Source organism: Leptonotus elevatus, chromosome 20, assembly GCF_054856555.1.
Source record: "Leptonotus elevatus isolate MCC_2025b chromosome 20, RoL_Lele_1.0, whole genome shotgun sequence".
Taxonomy (NCBI): Eukaryota; Metazoa; Chordata; class Actinopteri; order Syngnathiformes; family Syngnathidae; genus Leptonotus; species Leptonotus elevatus.
In genome coordinates this window covers 2,554,502-2,571,409 of record NC_141258.1, presented here as the reverse complement: position 1 = coordinate 2,571,409, position 16,908 = coordinate 2,554,502, and the positions used below count along the sequence as shown (strand labels likewise).

Here is a 16,908-nt window from a genome sequence, read left to right as displayed (position 1 = left end):
TTTTTTAACTCATTCATTTGCAGCCATTTTCACTGAAGCAACCCCCTTCGCTCCCATCTTTTTTTTACTGGATTTTGACTGATTTTGCAAGGCCCACAGAATACTCATTTCTATTGCTATAAAAACATGGAACCTACCAAAAGAAAGATTAGAGTCTCTTCTTTCATCAGCAAAAAAAGTATATTTCTATCTGTGAGTAAAAGATTTTTTTCCAACATGGCCCTGGTTCATCTCTTTTTCTCTGCTGCCACCTGCTGGCCATTTGTGTAATAACTACCCTTTTGTCAACCGTTCTTTGCAGTTGAAAGGCCGCATCAAAGCCTTCTTGTATGCTACAGCATAAAAAAACTTTTCTTTTTTTTAAACATATAAATACGTCTTTAAAATAGACATTTAAAATAGAACTTTATTCATACCTTTTGGGGAGTAAATTAGTTAATTATATTTCTTATATCCATTTTTATTTTCACTTTTATTCATTTATTTATTTTTAATTTTGGCAGTTGCAGTCCTCCATACCTCGTCACCTTTTATTTTGAAAACTGCACTTCCTTGGGCGGCAGCTGAGAAAAGGACATCAAGCATGGCGGTTGGTGGGGTTTCTTTCCCCCCCCATCTCTCATTTTATTTCTCTCTATTTATATAGACGCTTTTTCTGTAATCAAATGTTGAGTGCAAACAAACAACAGCAATACAAACATGAGAACCACAAACATACTTGATTATTATTATTATTATTTTTTTTTTCAAACGACCACTTCACTCACTCTACGAAGCGACCTGCTAAGGAACCTCATGGACAACATTAGAAAACAAAAAATGGGAGAAAAATAACGTGCCGCCATGTGTGCTAGTAAAAGGGGGGGGTGGGCGGGGGTCTGACCCCCCCCCCCTTCCCTCACCAACAATCATAAAGTCCAACCAGTGATACTACGCTCTAAAACACCCTTTTTAAAATCTTACCATCATTCGCCAGGTCCATCCTGCCCGATTATCATCACCATGACGACACACACAGACAAGAGTTTGGCCAACCAGAGTCCAGAAGCTGCTCGGGGGGGGCGGAGTCACTCAGTGTCAATCAATCAATGATATGTCCATGTGGAGTCCTCATGCAGCGTGGCCTGCGAGGGTGGCACAACACATACAGTACGTGCACGAGTTAAGTGTTAATGTGCGCGTTTGGCAAATAAAGGGGGGGGATGGACCCCCTCCTCTCCCCCCAAAAAAAAAATCCAGGAGAACTGCATACAAAGTCTTTATCCACCATCTTCTTGACACACACGCACACACAGGGTCCTCATGTCATTGAGAAGTCAGGCGTTGACATTCATGAAAAAAAAAAAAAAAAACACGTTAATGGTTAAAAAAAAAAAAAAAAAAAAAAAACTTTTTCACCATCACAATGCCTCAGTTCATAAAAATCTTGACAATTTCCCCTCCCAGTTCGAGGCAGTCTGCGAGCGTGTGTGCATGTGTGCCATGTCGTCCCGCCGGCGCAAACCCACACACACACCAAAAGTCGCCTTTGAGTGGAGAAAAAACGTTGGCGCTATGGAGAGACGACGGCGACGACGACTCCTGCTGCTCCTCCTCCACGGGGGCGGATGCAATCCAGCGCTTGGTGGAGGGGGACGCGGGCCGTCGCCACGGCTACCAGGGGTCTTCCAACTCGCTGGCACACTGGGCGGGTCAAAGAGATGTAATTGCATTTTGATTAATTGATCAAGCACAAAAAATGTCTGTCGCTTTCACAATAGTGCATGACTTTGTCTTTTGCGGGAATGTTCAGAGTACAAAATGGCTCATCTGCCACACGGCCATGAAAGTTCGCTCGAACCGATTCAAGTGAACTTTAGCTTCGTCTTCATTTTAAACTATTCTTCTTTTTTTAAGTTGAACGAGCAAATATTTTAATAACTGTTTAAACCGTCAATTCCATTATTTTACGCAAAAACAGAACATTACTTCAAATGGACTTTTGATTGAAATTTTAAATTAAACAAGCTCTCTTAACATCGCCTTGATTAGCAAAATAATTTGATATCGATTCATCATTGCAAACTTAAATCGTTTGGCCGTGAACAAAATAAAATAAGATGTTGGCGATGGCTGTACTGTACTGAAAACATATCAATAATCTTACCAATTAGCATAATTAAATCTTGAGCGGTTGACAAACCGAACCTAGCCAAGGCATAACATAACATTTTATTTGATGTAGTAGTTTTGAGAGATCCAAGAACATTTGCAGCAGACTCTGCCGGGTCAACTTCGTCACCTCTCCCTCCCCAAAAAAAGATAAATCACCAAATCTTACACGCCAAACCGTACTGATCATATTGGATAACTGCCATCTACTGTCAATCAATACACTGAGATGATGATGAAGATGAGGATGGTTTGGGACCAGTTTGCAGTGGACACAAATGCACAGAGAAGACGTGGCAATGTACCTGAAACTGGTTTTATTTACCTTGTGAGCCCGATTTTGGCCCAATGTAACCGCATTCACACACGCACACATTGTTAAGTGCCTTGGATACATGCGTGACCTGAATCAGTGTGTACCTCACGATAATTAATGCTAGCTGTGTTTGTGTTCAACTTCCCGTGAATGGAGTTGGAGTTAACACTGAAGCCTCAAGGTGGCGCTCATTTTTACATGACAGCGCAACCACACACACACACAAGACAATTTGCAGTTAAAAAAAAAAAAAAAAAAAAAAAAAAAAAAAAAAAAAAAGGTTGACGGGACAAAATAATCTCAGCAGCAATGATTGGTCACCTGCTCACACACACGTCACACCTCACTTACAGTATAACCTTGCATACCAACACACACACACACACGCGCGCGCGCACGCGAGAGAGTGTGTTCTGAGCCTGAAAAGAAAACGGAGTGTGTTCGGGATGGCAGTTGTGAGCGTCCCCTCTTTTGCCCAGTCCACTGTGAGTCGAGTGTGGAGGAGGGGATCAAGAGGGAGGGGGTAAATACCGGGAATGCCAAGGTGCGAGTTGCATAAGCAGACACTCTTGATATAGATCTTTTCATAATAATAAAAAAAAAAAATGCTAGTGTACTTCTGGGTGGCAAAAAAGTGACTACTGCTGACCTGAACTAAAATAACAATAATATATATTTTTTAAAAATCAATCAATTGATCCAGCCAAAACTTTTGTAGAGGTTGCTTAACAGAGAGGGTGAAAAATAAATGTCCAGACAAGATGGCGTTTTCTCAAAGATCTGCACAAAATGTTTTCTTGGGTTGTCTTTATGAGTAGCAAAACATAACAGCTAGCCTGCTAGCTAACATCAGCTCAACATTTAGGTGTCAAAAAGAGCACATCGGTGCCATTAATCCAATTTCTACTACATCATTGATCAAATTAGCATAGAAGGGTTCGCTTACAAGCGGTGCGAGGGAAGATTTTGCCACGCGGAAGTACTTGTGATGTCTCGGTGAAAAGATCCGGAACAGTTAGCTTTAGCCGGTCGAGTGTCAAAATGGCCGCCTGGCTGGGTGACAAGCGAGCAAAGGGGCGGGATGGAAAGCGCAGACCCCGAAGTTGACGTCAAACAAACTACCGATGGAGAGTAACAACGTGAGGAAAGGAGGAAGAGGAGGAGCCGGAAGTCAAAAGGCGGGATCGGACTCGGGAGCGAGCGCGTCCTGGCAGGCGTCGGGCTCGGCAGCGGCGGGTGAGGGCGGGGGCGAGGGGGGAGAGGGAGGGGAGGCGGTTTGCTCCCGGCCGTCGTCGTCGTCGTCTTCGGTCCTCCGGCGCTGGCCCGCTCCCTCGGGACGCAGCTGGTAGGTGGCCAGGGAGTCCTCCAGGATGGCTTGGTACTGCCCCCGGTGGTGCAGGCGGAACTGCCGCAGCGCCTCCAGCAGGTGAACCGGCGGGCCGCCGCCTTCTCCCTCCTCACTCTCCTCCTCTCCCCCCGCACAAGCCTGAGGTGACATGCCAGGGGGTAAGACGGTGCTGGGGGCACGCGCCACCGCCATACACACACACACACACACACACACACACACACACACTAGCCCCACACAGCTGCCGCGTTGTCATGGCTACGAGTCTGCGAATGTCAACCACAGACACACTCACCAAGATCCACACATTAAAAACTTAAGATACACATTCTCATTAAGACACACCCTTACTGAGACACACACAAAACTCACTTAGACACAAACGCATTAAGACATACACACTCCCTAACGCACACTAAGAAAATTACTCACACGCACACTCAGACACACCCTCACTAACACACATTGATTAACAGATACACAGACTGGTTTTATTTCAGAGTGGCCTTTTAATGTGGGCAGTCTAAGGCACACCTGTGCACTAATCATGGTGTCTAATCAGCATCTTGATATGAGACGCCTGTGAGGTGGGATGTAGGGCTGTGCAATTTATCGAAATTCAATTACGACACTCCACAATTACAAAATTTGCACCATTGTAAAAAAAGATTAAGTCATTTTTGAGTTGTTTAAATTGAAACATTTGCACCGGTTTGAAATTCTAAAATAACCAATTTAATAAATTGTGTTCCATCCAAAAGGAACTTGCATAATTATAGTGTTTCAAAGAATTTTATTTGTCTTAATATTTTGTATTTGTTTTAGTCTTAATATTTTTTATTTAATTTTTTTTTACGTTTAAAATTTTGTTTTGTACCAAAAAATAAATGATGGTCCTACGACACAGTGCACCTGCTACTCCATTTTTTTGCCAACATAAATAAATAAATATATATTATTTGGTCCAAAAGGAACTTATATAATTATAGTTTTTCAATTTTTTTTTATTGATCTTAATATTTTTAAATGGTTAAACATTTTCTTGTTTTGTACCAAAAAATAATAGTTAGAAAAATGCTGCTTTCAATTGCTGCCAAAATAATCGTGAATATTATTTCATCATCGAGTAGCCCTAGTGGGATGGATTATCTCGGCAAAGGAGAAGTGCTCACTATCACAGATTTAGGATTGTGCACAATATTCGAGAGAAATGCTGATATTTGTTTTGTTTTCATTTGTTCATTTTTCCTTTCGGACAACACCCGAAAAGAAAAAGGGCTGACGAGATGATGCCAAAGCTTATTAATTCCCGTCCCCAGATGTTATGTATTATTATGTATTATATATTGTGTATGTGGAAGAAGTTTTAGATCTTTGATATTTGTCAAAATTTTTAAGGCGGTGACAATATGAGATGATCTGCTGTCCGACACGGTGCAACAAAAACACGCACGCGAAGCTGGTTGGGGTGCATGTGAGCATGATTAAGAGGTGAGAGGTTGGGGTGAGGTTTAGGGGGAGGAAGGGGGGGTGTATAAAGAAGAAAGAAATGCCGACTCACCCCTTCTTCTTCTTTGTGAGGGTTCAGCTTGTTGTACACCGCCTCGATCACGCTACGTCTGCAAAAAATATGAAAAAAAAAAAAAACAACGCACGTTGACATCAGAATATTTTTGTCCCCAAATGCTCTTTGTTTTAGTTCCCCTGAATCAAAACAAGCTTTTAATTTCCATCCTGACACAAACTCAACTGCTAAAATCCAGCCCTAGCGCGTTACCTACTTGCTAGCCAGGCCTCCACCCGGTGGAAGGTTTGGGATGTTCTCCGTGGCGATGCTCCTAAGCACAGACACCAGGTCGGGGGTTCCGGCCTCGCCGCAGTTGGCGAGCAGCTCTGGAATCGTGCAAGTAAGAACAGAAACCGGCTTAATTCTTGGTGAGGAAAGGCGCGTAAACAAACGTGGTGGCGTGCTGACCCTCGACTCGAGCCTCCAGATATTTGTCTAACTCCTCCTCTTTCTTTAGTGCCTCCTCGGAGATTTTGGGAGCGCCGGGTAAACACACCAGGACCACGCTCATGTTGTCTCTGCTTCCCTGCAAGCGTGACAGAACAATTGACAATGCACGTGTTAAATGGCAACCACGGGCCGACTGGAACTTGTGTTTGAACAGCCAAATGGCGAGGCCCAAATACACAGACTGATATTGAGGTTGGTGATACAAAAAAAAAAAAAGAAGAAGCTTACAATATTGTGTTTCAATAAAAACATAATTTTTTTTATATAGAATCAAATAAATAAATAGATAATTAAATAATTAAAATAAATAATAAAATATTTTTGTGCATAATAACAGCAGTGACAAAGAAATAGGCTTGGCCATGTCACATGTCATTATTATGTGCTCCTATTGGCTCAGCGGCCGGTTGGTGAAAAGTAATGTTTTTGACAAAGATGTTGAAAAACATTTGCTGGTATGAGTGGTAAGTTTCCTGGTGGCCAAAACATTCCTAATTAAAATTCAACGGCACTAATAAACTAACCACGAGAAGGTGCTAGAACTGCACAAATGGAATACAACCTCACTTTTTTAACAGATGTGCCGTTTTTTTAGATCGTGACGTGACGACGATATTGCTGTTATCGTTACATTCCTAGTAAATTGGTGGTATTATTCATAATAGAACGTATTTATCCGTTTTTGGGAGGAAATGAGTTCAAACGGGCTGACTGACTGATTACAAGTTTGAAGACACCTGTGATGGACACACCTTGGTATGAACATGCCACTATGGTCATTTCTAGGGGGACCATCATCAAACAATTGTGTCAAAAAAAGGGCTGGAAAGCTTGAAATCGTAATCATGCCCGGCAGTGGTTTGCATCTTTTGGCGCTTACTTTGTGCAGGCAGGTGTCCACCACCGAGTTGCACACCTTCTCCAGGTCCTCGCACACCAGAAGACGCGAACGCACAAACTCGCACAGCTCCTCGTTGGACATGACGTCCCAGATGCCGTCGCAGGCCAGCACCACGAACTCGTCGCCGTCGGCCGCCCGCTCCAGCACGCACACCTCGGGCTCGGGGCTCACCAGCTGCTCCGTGGGGCCCTTGCCGTCCACGCACTTGTAGTCATAGTCCCCCAGGGCCCGGGAAACGGCCAGAGAGCCGTTCACCCTCTGGATCATGACCGAGCCGCCGGCCTTCTGGATGCGCTCCTTCTCGCGGGGGTTGCAGGGCTTGTGGTCCTGCGTGGAGAAGCCCACCTTGCTTCCTCGGCTCAGCACGGCCCGCGAGTCCCCGCAGTTAATGAAGTACAGGTGGCTGGGGCTGAGCAACACGCACACCGCCGTGGAGCCGCTGCGGTCCAGGCCCTGCCGCAGGTCCGAGAAACTGCGCATGTACTCGTCGATTTTCAGGAAGCCGGCGCGGATGCCGTCCTTCACGCCCTCCACCGAGCCGGACGCCGAGCTGAACTCGGCGCCGCCCGACAAGATGTGCTCCAGCAGGTGGCCCGAGCAGTAGTTGGCCACGCGCGAGCCGGCGTGGCCGTCGTAGACCGCGAAGAAGGACCAGTCGGCGAGTCCGTGGGGGAGGCCCACCACGGCCGTGTGGGCGTCCTCCATCTCCACCCGCCAGCCCTGCATGGAGCTCAGGCCGTAGCGAAGGCCGTTGCCGTCGCCGTGGGCGGTGTGCTTCTCCGTCTTCGGCTTGTCCAGGAACGCACCCATCGCTGCCTACAGCTGCGGACCGAGCAGGGGGAGAGACCACAAAAAGTTATGCCGGCAACAGGCTTGACTTCGTTGTGCTGAAAAACACAACGCCATGTGGAAGGGGCTCTACACGCCAGTACAAAAAAAACAACAACGTGTTAAACCGTTTAGTGTTTAAAACATTATCAATACCAAAGTACCCATTTAAATCTGTAAATCATCTGCTCGGTTTTTTTTGGTGAGCGTCAGCAGTTTGGCAGGACTTAAACGCTTCGTAAGTGATGGAGAGTTTTTAATGACTTAGCGCACGGAGGGAGCCAGAGTTCCTGACAATAAAGACAAGGATAGCAGAGGGGGGGGGGGGGGGGGAGAGAAGAGGTTCGGGGATTACAGCACAGTCTCTAAAGCCTCTTCAAGTACACACAGAGCCACGCGGGGCGGCTAATGCTATTAGCCAAGTTGGCTAGGAAAGCCAGCGTCACGCCTGAGCGTCACCGCCAGTGGGTCAAAGTTCCACCTGGCAAGTTGGGACGAGCAGGCAGGGAATAAGAGGCATCGGATCGCAAGCTGATGTCAGACTTGTGCTCACAATGTGATGAGTCATTTGATGACTCCGAAAACTGTAAAGTCAGCAATTTCTACAGCATTATCCATTCAGGAAAGGGGCTACCTGTGTAGAAATGTTCAATCTGTATGCAAGACACATTTCTACACTCTCTTTCTACACTTTTCTGTTTTTTTGGCCTGTTTTACTGCAGCTTCCACGTTTCCATTTTTTCTTTCCTCACAAATTTTACATAAAGATAAGCCACACAGTTTGACAGTTCATGTTTATGTTCAAATGTTAATATAGTGTACAGGTATATGATTACATACATGCTTTGAATAAAGGAAGCACTATTATAATATCTATACATTTATTTAAAATAATGTTTTATTCTGTGGAAAATGAGGAAAGATAATGCTCAGAAAACTTGCTGGGGAAAATTGCTTTGGTATCAGAAGAAATAATGCAAATTCCAAAAAGAAAGAAAAAAGCAAAGTAAAAAAAATCAGATTCTATTAATTCACTTAATCAGAACTCTGGATGAGAATTGCAACTAATAATTGATATAATAATCTGTGAATTTTTTTATTTATTCGATTATCGAATTGGGAAAAAAAAATTATTTCCATGCCTTGATACAAAACAATGCAGAAAATGAACAAATATAAATTGATTTAATTACTAAGTGAAGGGCTAACCCCAACCCTAACCCGTAACATGTCAGAAAATAGGCACAAATCTTGATCATTCTTTTCCAAAGTAAAAACAGATGCTTGCAAATTTTTGATTAAACGCACAAAATCAATCCGCTTGCATGGAGGACTACAGAAATCAAGAGAATAAGCCGAACCCTAGTTGTTCATTCATTGTTGCACCTCAGAACAAATCGATAATGATCAACTTTAACATGTTTTTGCTTTTTCACAACCGAAACTTTTACGCAGCATTTGAAAATCCATCTGACATATTGACTTCCTTGCTGGTGTTTTACCTCCCACGTGACACGACGGGAATGTGCCCAAAAAAGGCCGCCACTACAACCGATTTCATTGGAATGTGCGTGTGTGAGGAGACGCTCTATTAATACACCGGGGCCGCTTCAGGTTTCACGGCCAGGGCGGGACAGTGGGCCACGCCGCCATTGTGGAAAACGAATCCCCTCCCGACCCGGGCCCACCACTCGGCGTCCGGGGCGACGTCGGGAAGAACGCGAGCGCAGAAATCTGGTATGCTCGCGCCGGCAGTGATTCCGGCTAAAAATAAAACAAACACGCAGCCGTCGCCTAGCAACCACCCACCCTTGCAGCGCAAACATCCAGGCTTAACTTCATTCAGCGACACCCCCCCCCCCCTCCCGCACCAACGGCCGTCTCACGCACACATACGCTGCAAGTGAGCAGGAGGAAGGGCCATTGCATCATCCTTCCTTTAAAGCCCTGAATGGTAACACGCAGAAGCGCTGTCAAAATAAACACGCCGCGCTACATCTTAACACCAGGAACTCCACAAAGCCGCCGCTTAACCCATCAAAAAACGTCCCGTCGTCACCCGCGCCGTGACCGCGGATCAACCCGAAAAAGCCAACCCCCAGACGCACACATCTGCCAAAAAAAACTACGAAGAGGGAAGTGGAAGGTCGGGTTGGGGAGGGGGGGGGGGGGGGGTTAGATGACATAACGCTGCGGAGAGTGTTGCTCTAAAGAGGCGGCGCGCTTAGCGCTGGAGCTTCCTGCCACTGATTCCGATGGCTAATTTGTTTGGAGGTCTCACAATCAAGTCACGCTCGAACGCGCTTCGTCGTCTCGTCTGGCTTCTTTTTGTGGCCCGTTAACAATATACAGCCGCGTTTGAATTTAACAGTTGCGAGTCTTGAGTGTTTTAAATTTCTTGTTCTCAGTCCCAAGAAGCAGAAAGAACATTTGCCCGTGAGCACTGCTGAACGATCTGTTTGTATGTGATGCTGCTCCATGCAGGGTAAAGTAGCAGTTGTTTGAATGTATATAGTTAGCGTAATGTCTATGCTAACTTCCGTTAGCCTATCTGTGGCATTTTGTATTATACGTTAGCATTACGAAATGAAAGAAGCGTCGAGCACACTCGTTTTACATTAAAAAATACCAAATATAACTGAAGTTGAATGTTTGAGATGTCACAATGTCTAGTGCAAATATTGCCAGAACAAAAAAAGCATTTTTGACAACTTTCGCAGATTAAACATTTAAAGTAGAAGTCAACATTAAACATTTCTTGACAATATGTTATATGTGACCTCACTAGTCTAAACATGACATTCTGATTAATATTACATTTTTGGAATAAGAGTTATGAAGCAAAATCCAGCCTTTTTTAGCCATCTCAGAGGGCGGCCATTTTGCCACTTGCTGTCGACTGAAGATGACATCAATGTTGCTCAGGGCTCAGGCAACGACCAATCACAGCTCACCTGTTTTTTTTAAGCCGAGCTGTGATTGGTTGTTACCTGAGACCTGAGCAACATTGATGTCATCTTCAGTCGACAGCAAGTGGCAAAAATGGCCGCTCCGATTCTGCTGCTTAACTCATATTGCAATATTAACCAGAATACCATATTTAGACCAGTGGGGCTGCATAGAACATATTATTGTCAAAAAAAAATCTTTTTTGGGTTGACTTCCCCTTTAAGGTGTTCAGAAAAACTGTGAGAAATTAGACCCTCCTGTGACCGAGATCATTTTTTATAGTGCGTCAACAATACATCACAAAGCAATTTATTTATTTATTTATCTTTGTAAATCAGCTTCTTTTGTCTCTGCACAATGGCGCCATCGGCCAGTGAGCAAAGGTACAGCGCGCACGCCCGACGAGGTCGCAGGGGTTAGAAAACTGACTGCATCGTATACAAATAAAAAAACTTTCTGGAGAAATAAATCAAATGCCATAAGAAGAAGGATCTGAGACTTTATCGTCAGCCCTTATCACCCCAAATCACCGTAAACATTCTCAGCCTTGTAAGATGCCAAACAAGATACAGGAAGGAACAGGACAGAAATGTCTTGAGGCTTTCAGCTACATGCTACTCTCGTTAGCATCTCCTTGGTCACTTTCATGTGTGCGAAACATATTGTTTCGTTCAAATCGTACCTTTTAAGTTGTGTTTCAGCTTCTACGGTTATCGCCATGTCAAGTGGATAAGGCACACCGGTCGACAATACAGATGACATTTCATGGGTTTGACCAAATATAGACGCCCTATAAACGTGGGGGCGGGATATGGGGGGGGGGGGGGGGGGGCTTGAGATGTGTGTAATGCAGAACGTAACGTGTGGCTAAATATATTAACAGAATATATGGCTGAGAGTTAGCATCCGACACGTGGCATTTGGGATCGGAACGCGTGGCCGGCTCACAATATCCGCCATAAATTCACCTTCTGTTTGTGATTATATTTAGTGCAGTGCGATTGTAAACAAGTACAGTTATTTTCAGCATTTTTAACCTTTTAGTGGCTATTTTAAGCGTAAGCCATTCACAAACTCGCCGTATTGAAACATTTTCTACGAGCACATAAAAAACTTTGGGGAAAATTGTGTCTCTCGCCGTGTATTTTTGTCCTACCATGGCTCCCAAATGTCGGCCGCTTTGACGGCCAACAGTAGCATGACACCCGTATCGCTGCCAATACTGTAAAGCACTTGTAAAAAATTATCTGATTTTAGACACCAATATCACATGGCCACTTTTCCGGATAGCGGCCGAGTTAGCTGGATGGCGATATGTTTCTTAAGCGGTGATATATAGATACTCTCATTTGTTAAGCGGATGCACCGCAAACAACAATTTACCTTTAGACGGGCACTTAATTGACCTCACTGTGCCGGCTGATCAATTAATACTTTCCACCTCTGCCTGTAACGATCCCAACATTTCTCTGCATCATCTTGAGATGTTTACCACGTGATACCTTGACACGAGTGATTCAACTTCCAAGTTCTTTTAAGATACAGACGTTTTCAGCTGTTTATTTTATAAGACAGTCAAACACACAATTGATCAAATTCATATTTGCAATGTAGTGTAATGTAATTTTTAGATTTTAGAGTCTGCAATTAAAAAACAAAACAAGGTTGAGGGAGTGGCCCGACATTCGGGAGTGTCAGCTCCGTTCTGTTTTGTTTTGTTTTGTTTCTGTGTTGAGGTATAGTGTAGTGCGTTTTGTCGTGTGTTGTTCCACCAATATGTCCACCCGTTTGGTTACAGTGTGCACCTTTTTTCCACCACTTCCCTCTTCCTTGTGTGCTACCCGCGCGCCATACGTAGCACCCGGGTCGAGCCAGTTCCGAATACTGTAAATTCCAACGTATTGGCAAATTTGTGCACAGGTGATTGTGTCATTTCACTCACCACGGAGCTGGTTACATTACAGTGTGTGTGCCATCAACCTGAGTCAGTCCTGAATATGTATGCTTTAATTTTATACCTACACTGTGGTATAAAATAATAATTACAATTAATAATAGAAATATCCCAATTTTTTTTTAGCGGGCGCGAGTATGTGTTACTCCACTCTCAAAGGTCACTGCTCGCCACTGGCATATAGACTGTCAATTTTAGTAAAAACATTTTTAAATGTACAGGGCAGGAATCGAACCCCTAACCTCTGACCTCGCACTTTCGGGGTGACCGCCTGAACCAATATGCCACGAGGTAGTAAACATTCACTGGCGCAAAATTTGTACTTGTAGTTGTAGTTCACGGCAAAACTGCCTGTCACGGCAAAGTATCCACTTCGTAATGTTCTTGCTTACGAATACATGCGACGAAGTCGTTTAAAAAAAATAATTGCATATTAAATCGCAGTCGCAGTATTTCTTTCGGGGGTAGGGGTCAATCACAATCAAATTCTTCTTTAAAATCGTAGTGCGAGTGTAATCTCTGAAGAGTTACAACACGGAGGCTAAGCTAACCTGCTACCCTTTGACAATGACAAAAAAAAATCCTCTTGACAATCATTTTCGCAGTCTTCGGGTCACTACCCCGAACAAAAATGAGCTTGGTTGCTAACTAAATAGCTTGGCCGCATACGTCATGCCCACTACTACGATTTTTTTTCCCAGCATTAAATCTGAGCGGCCGCGGCTGTTTATGACGACGGCGGCTGCTGAAGGAGGAGGGGGGGGAGAATGGAGTAACTTTGAAAACTTCACGCTGTCGCTAAAGGCTTTTCACACTCTGTAGGCCTTGGCGTTAAACACAAGTTGCGCGTCATTCAACGCACGTTTACGTGGAAAAACAACACTAAAGTATAAACACGGAATTTACTCAAACCGTCCCCGTGTCGGTGCGGGAAGGCCTACTTAGTATTGACACTCCAAAGCTAATGTGTTAGCACACGCACACACACATAGGCTTACTTAGCATGGGCTACTTACGTTTTCCCGTCGTTCCGTGAGTCCAGATCCAATCTTTGCTGGATTGGCGTCGTCGAAAAGCCTCGAGAAGCTTCTCTGCGGAGCTAACGCTGAGCTAAGTTTCCTTATTTGACCAAGAAGGAGAGCCGGAGGAGGAGGGGGGGGGGGAATAATAATAATTCGAGGTTGGCCTCAAATAAGCGGCGTTAAATCCTCTCTCGGTGGTTCCCTGCTTGGATGGCGTTGATTTTTACGCATGTTTGACGCCACTTCGTTTCCCCCCCTCAGCATTGAACGTGAGAAAATTCAGTTTTTAAAAAAAAAAGAAGGGGGACGGAGAAGTGGGCAATATTATACAACAGTGACAAATGTAGCACTTTCCTCCATTGAAAGGCCCGCAAGCAAGCAGAGCTTTCCTTCGACTTTGGGTGCTGAACAAGAGGAGGTGTTATTTTGGGTACGCGCTCGCCGATTGGGTAAAAAAAAAATTCCCGAGGCCAAGACGTCAGCTAATTTGCTGGCTTTCGTGTCAATTAGCTCAAAGCGACGCGTTCATTGGTCTATTAGCTGACACTTCGCGACGCGCTCGTTCATTGACACCTGCGTGCACCGGCGAGGCGGAGTTCAAAACAGAGGGGTGGGGACTAAAACGTCAGCGCTCCCGAGTTTGGAATTTGGAAACCGACCAATAGTGAAGTTTAAAAAAAAAAACTTCAAAAGATGATGGAAAATGTGTGGGGAAGCTTTAGTGTTTTTTACAAATAAAAAGTATCTGTATTGCTACACAGTCTGGCTACGGTAGGTCCTGACATGATAAAGGGAAGCGCCTCGTTCTCATGTTGAAAAAAATGGCTTGAGTCATGCTTTTGACTTTGCTCCTTTTCGGACAGGCAGCTGCACCCTCGACACTTTGAACATTGATCCCTGCCTGTCTTATCATGCGGAATCGCTGCTGTGCATAAAATGTCATGCCATACCATACAAAAGATGTATTGAGCAGTGGCCGCAGTCAAGTAAGAGCAATAAACCACATTTACAACCTAATTTCTAAATATTTGCCCACATTAAAGTGTTTTAATTTATTCCCAACAGTCTATTCTCTTTCCATTGGCATGAGCGAGTGGATGTTGAGATTTGTTTTCGTCCAATCAGATTTTCCATGTGTTGCCAAACAATCTACTCTGCTGAAATAATCTTTTCCCTCTGAAATGAATGCAAAATGAGAAACTCATATGGTGTTCTACGCAGAGGATAAAGAACATTTGACTGAGTATTGTTAAATAGTCTGTGTACACGTTGTAGCTGCACCATTTGTTCAGTCCATTGCTTAAAAGGTTAAAGCACTGCAGCATATATGCTATTTAGCATTAGCATTAGCCCTAGACATTAAACTGGGGTTTTAAATAGGCTACACAAGGTGTAAAATAAGATTTTTCTTCTTCTCCTTGTTCAGTAAACGCATCGACAGAGGCCAAGCAAAGACACAAGATTGGCGTGAATACGACTGGTAAAAAGAGATTAAAGATAAAAAAAAATATTATACGTGTGTATAAAGATGTCATGTTGGATATCAGTGCTGTGTGTGTGCGTGTGGGTTTATCCGTTGTCATTTTATGTTCCTCCTGCAGGATTAGACTTGAGTCTTGTTAATGAAAAACTCATCAGATATCAGAACACGTCCCCAAGGAAGCAAGCGGGGTGATGAGACAGGTCAGATTAAGACCCACTTCTTTTTTTTTCCCACCAGTGTGTGCATGTAAGCGTAAATGTGTGCGTAAGTGTGTTTGAGCCGAGTGGTATTTAATTTTCCAAGATAAGGGATTATCAGTGGCAGAATTTGATCATTCTGCTCTGATCTCGCTGGATGTTCAATCACAGCTTATCCTGAATATTAAACTCTTGTTGTCTTTTGTCCCCCTTTTTTTCAATGACACACACACACACACATTCACACACACGCACACACTTCTCATCCGGTAAAGTGGCCCACTGAGGGTGGCTTGTGGTTGGTTTAGCCACCTGGTCTACCAAAAGGGGGTGCGAAAAACGGGGCGCATGAGGGTTATTGAAGGGCGGTGGGGTCTTCGAGACATCTGCAAAACCTGAAGAGTAAATTAAAAACAAAAAAAGTGTTGTGTGTAATCTGGAGCAAAGAGAGCACATACTCCTAAAAATGTGACACACACGCCCTGCTGTTAAATACCCTCATGACCGGATGGGTGGGGGTGGGTGGGGGTCTAACAAGGGCCCCTGATCTGCACTCTCATTTTCAGCCTGCCGCCAGGACATCTGGGTCACGTCATTACTGCAATCTTCTGCTTGTTCATTCCCAGCTTTGCTAGAGCTTACAGTCTCACACACGCAAGAAAAATAAAAGACGTTAAAAAAAAAAAAATCAAGTAAAATAAAATCTGGAAGCATTAAGAGCATCGTCAGTTTACAAAAAAAAAAATACAATACGTTAAAGCATTATCCTAAAAAAAAGAATTAAATATACCACATACACCAACACTTGAGGAATAAAATGTTTCTTTAATTTACAAAAAAAAAAAAAAAATCTAAAAGGCGAACATAAGCAACATTTGGAAAGATTAGAATGTACTGATTTCTTTACAATGTTTTTGGAGACGCTCCTGAGTTCACTGCCATTGTTAGGCTACCCTCTAGTGGTAAAGTATGTTATTAAACCAACAAAAGAATTTTGGCCTGAGGGTGTCGCTGTTGATCAACAAGTCTCGGCACGCAGCCTTCAAATGAGGAGGAATGAGAATTGACTTTTGTTTTTAATATTTGCAGGCAAAAAGCAAAAATATTGTACATGGAGTGCCTGTCTAACAAGCATGGAGATATTTAGCTAGTTAGTAGCAGTACTGGTTAGTTGTCCTGCCCTCACTACTACTTCATTCACTACGGTCGGTGCGGCACAGTAGTTTACTTGTAAGGTTTCATTGTTTATTATTAGACGAAACGTGAGACTAGTAGTGCGATAAACATTAACTAGAAGACACTGAATGGTCTTACTAGTAAGACGACAACCAACCGAATTCATGAAGATTAATTCAGGATATTACAGTTTACGAACATTTATGTCTTTAACAGGAACATCTCTTACGTGACGGCTTACTTTTGGGTCACCAAAACTGTGCTCCAGGTGAGGCTCGAACTCACAACCTCGGCATTGCTCTGCTGCATACTGTCATATAAGTACCGCGCGCTAACCGATTGCGCCACTGGAGCTTCAGTGGAAACGCGCCATCCGAATGATTTAATAAAGATATACAGAACGGGCAAGTAATTTTGACGCTGACGGGCAAGAAATAACATTTTAAAAATTGTATGAAAAACACGCCTAACACGGTGCCCCCCCCCCGCCGCCCCTTCCACGAATTTGTTTACAGTCGTGGTGTGTTTACATATCACACCTAAAGGTAGGAAATGCTAGTGTTTCA

At 43.9% G+C, this 16,908-nt stretch overlaps 1 protein-coding gene and 1 non-coding gene across 3 annotated transcripts; both read right to left on the bottom strand.

Moving 5' to 3' along the window:
* Nucleotides 1–584: 584 nt before the first annotated feature.
* Nucleotides 585–13,886, bottom strand: ppm1bb (protein phosphatase, Mg2+/Mn2+ dependent, 1Bb). 2 transcript variants are annotated; one of them, XM_086064432.1, is made up of 6 exons: nt 13,481–13,886; nt 6,713–7,555; nt 5,791–5,908; nt 5,597–5,708; nt 5,377–5,434; nt 585–1,683 (listed from the first exon to the last, which is right to left on the bottom strand). In XM_086064432.1, the coding sequence occupies exons 2-6, from the start codon at nt 7,541–7,543 to the stop codon at nt 1,654–1,656; spliced, it is 1,149 nt and encodes a 382-aa protein (XP_085920558.1). In that variant the 5' UTR covers nt 7,544–7,555; nt 13,481–13,886; the 3' UTR covers nt 585–1,653. The 2 variants fall into 2 exon arrangements, with proteins under 2 accessions (XP_085920558.1, XP_085920557.1); XM_086064431.1 differs by lacking the exon at nt 585–1,683 and adding an exon at nt 2,454–3,953.
* A 2,716-nt stretch (nt 13,887–16,602) lies between these two features.
* On the bottom strand, nt 16,603–16,696 carry trnai-uau (transfer RNA isoleucine (anticodon UAU)). Its single transcript has 2 exons — nt 16,659–16,696; nt 16,603–16,638 (listed from the first exon to the last, which is right to left on the bottom strand). It is a non-coding gene; the product is annotated as a tRNA-Ile (tRNA).
* Nucleotides 16,697–16,908: the final 212 nt, after the last annotated feature.

Bases quoted from the DNA above. Each gene is read 5' to 3' on its own strand.
- ppm1bb (XM_086064431.1), bottom strand. From the start codon at position 7,543: ATGGGTGCGTTCCTGGACAAGCCGAAGACGGAGAAGCACACCGCCCAC. The intron at 5,909-6,712 runs GTAAGCGCCAAA...TCACGCTTGCAG, and splicing joins TGGACACCTGCCTGCACAAA to GGAAGCAGAGACAACATGAG. The intron at 5,435-5,596 runs GTAGGTAACGCG...TATTTTTTGCAG, and splicing joins GGTGGAGGCCTGGCTAGCAA to ACGTAGCGTGATCGAGGCGG.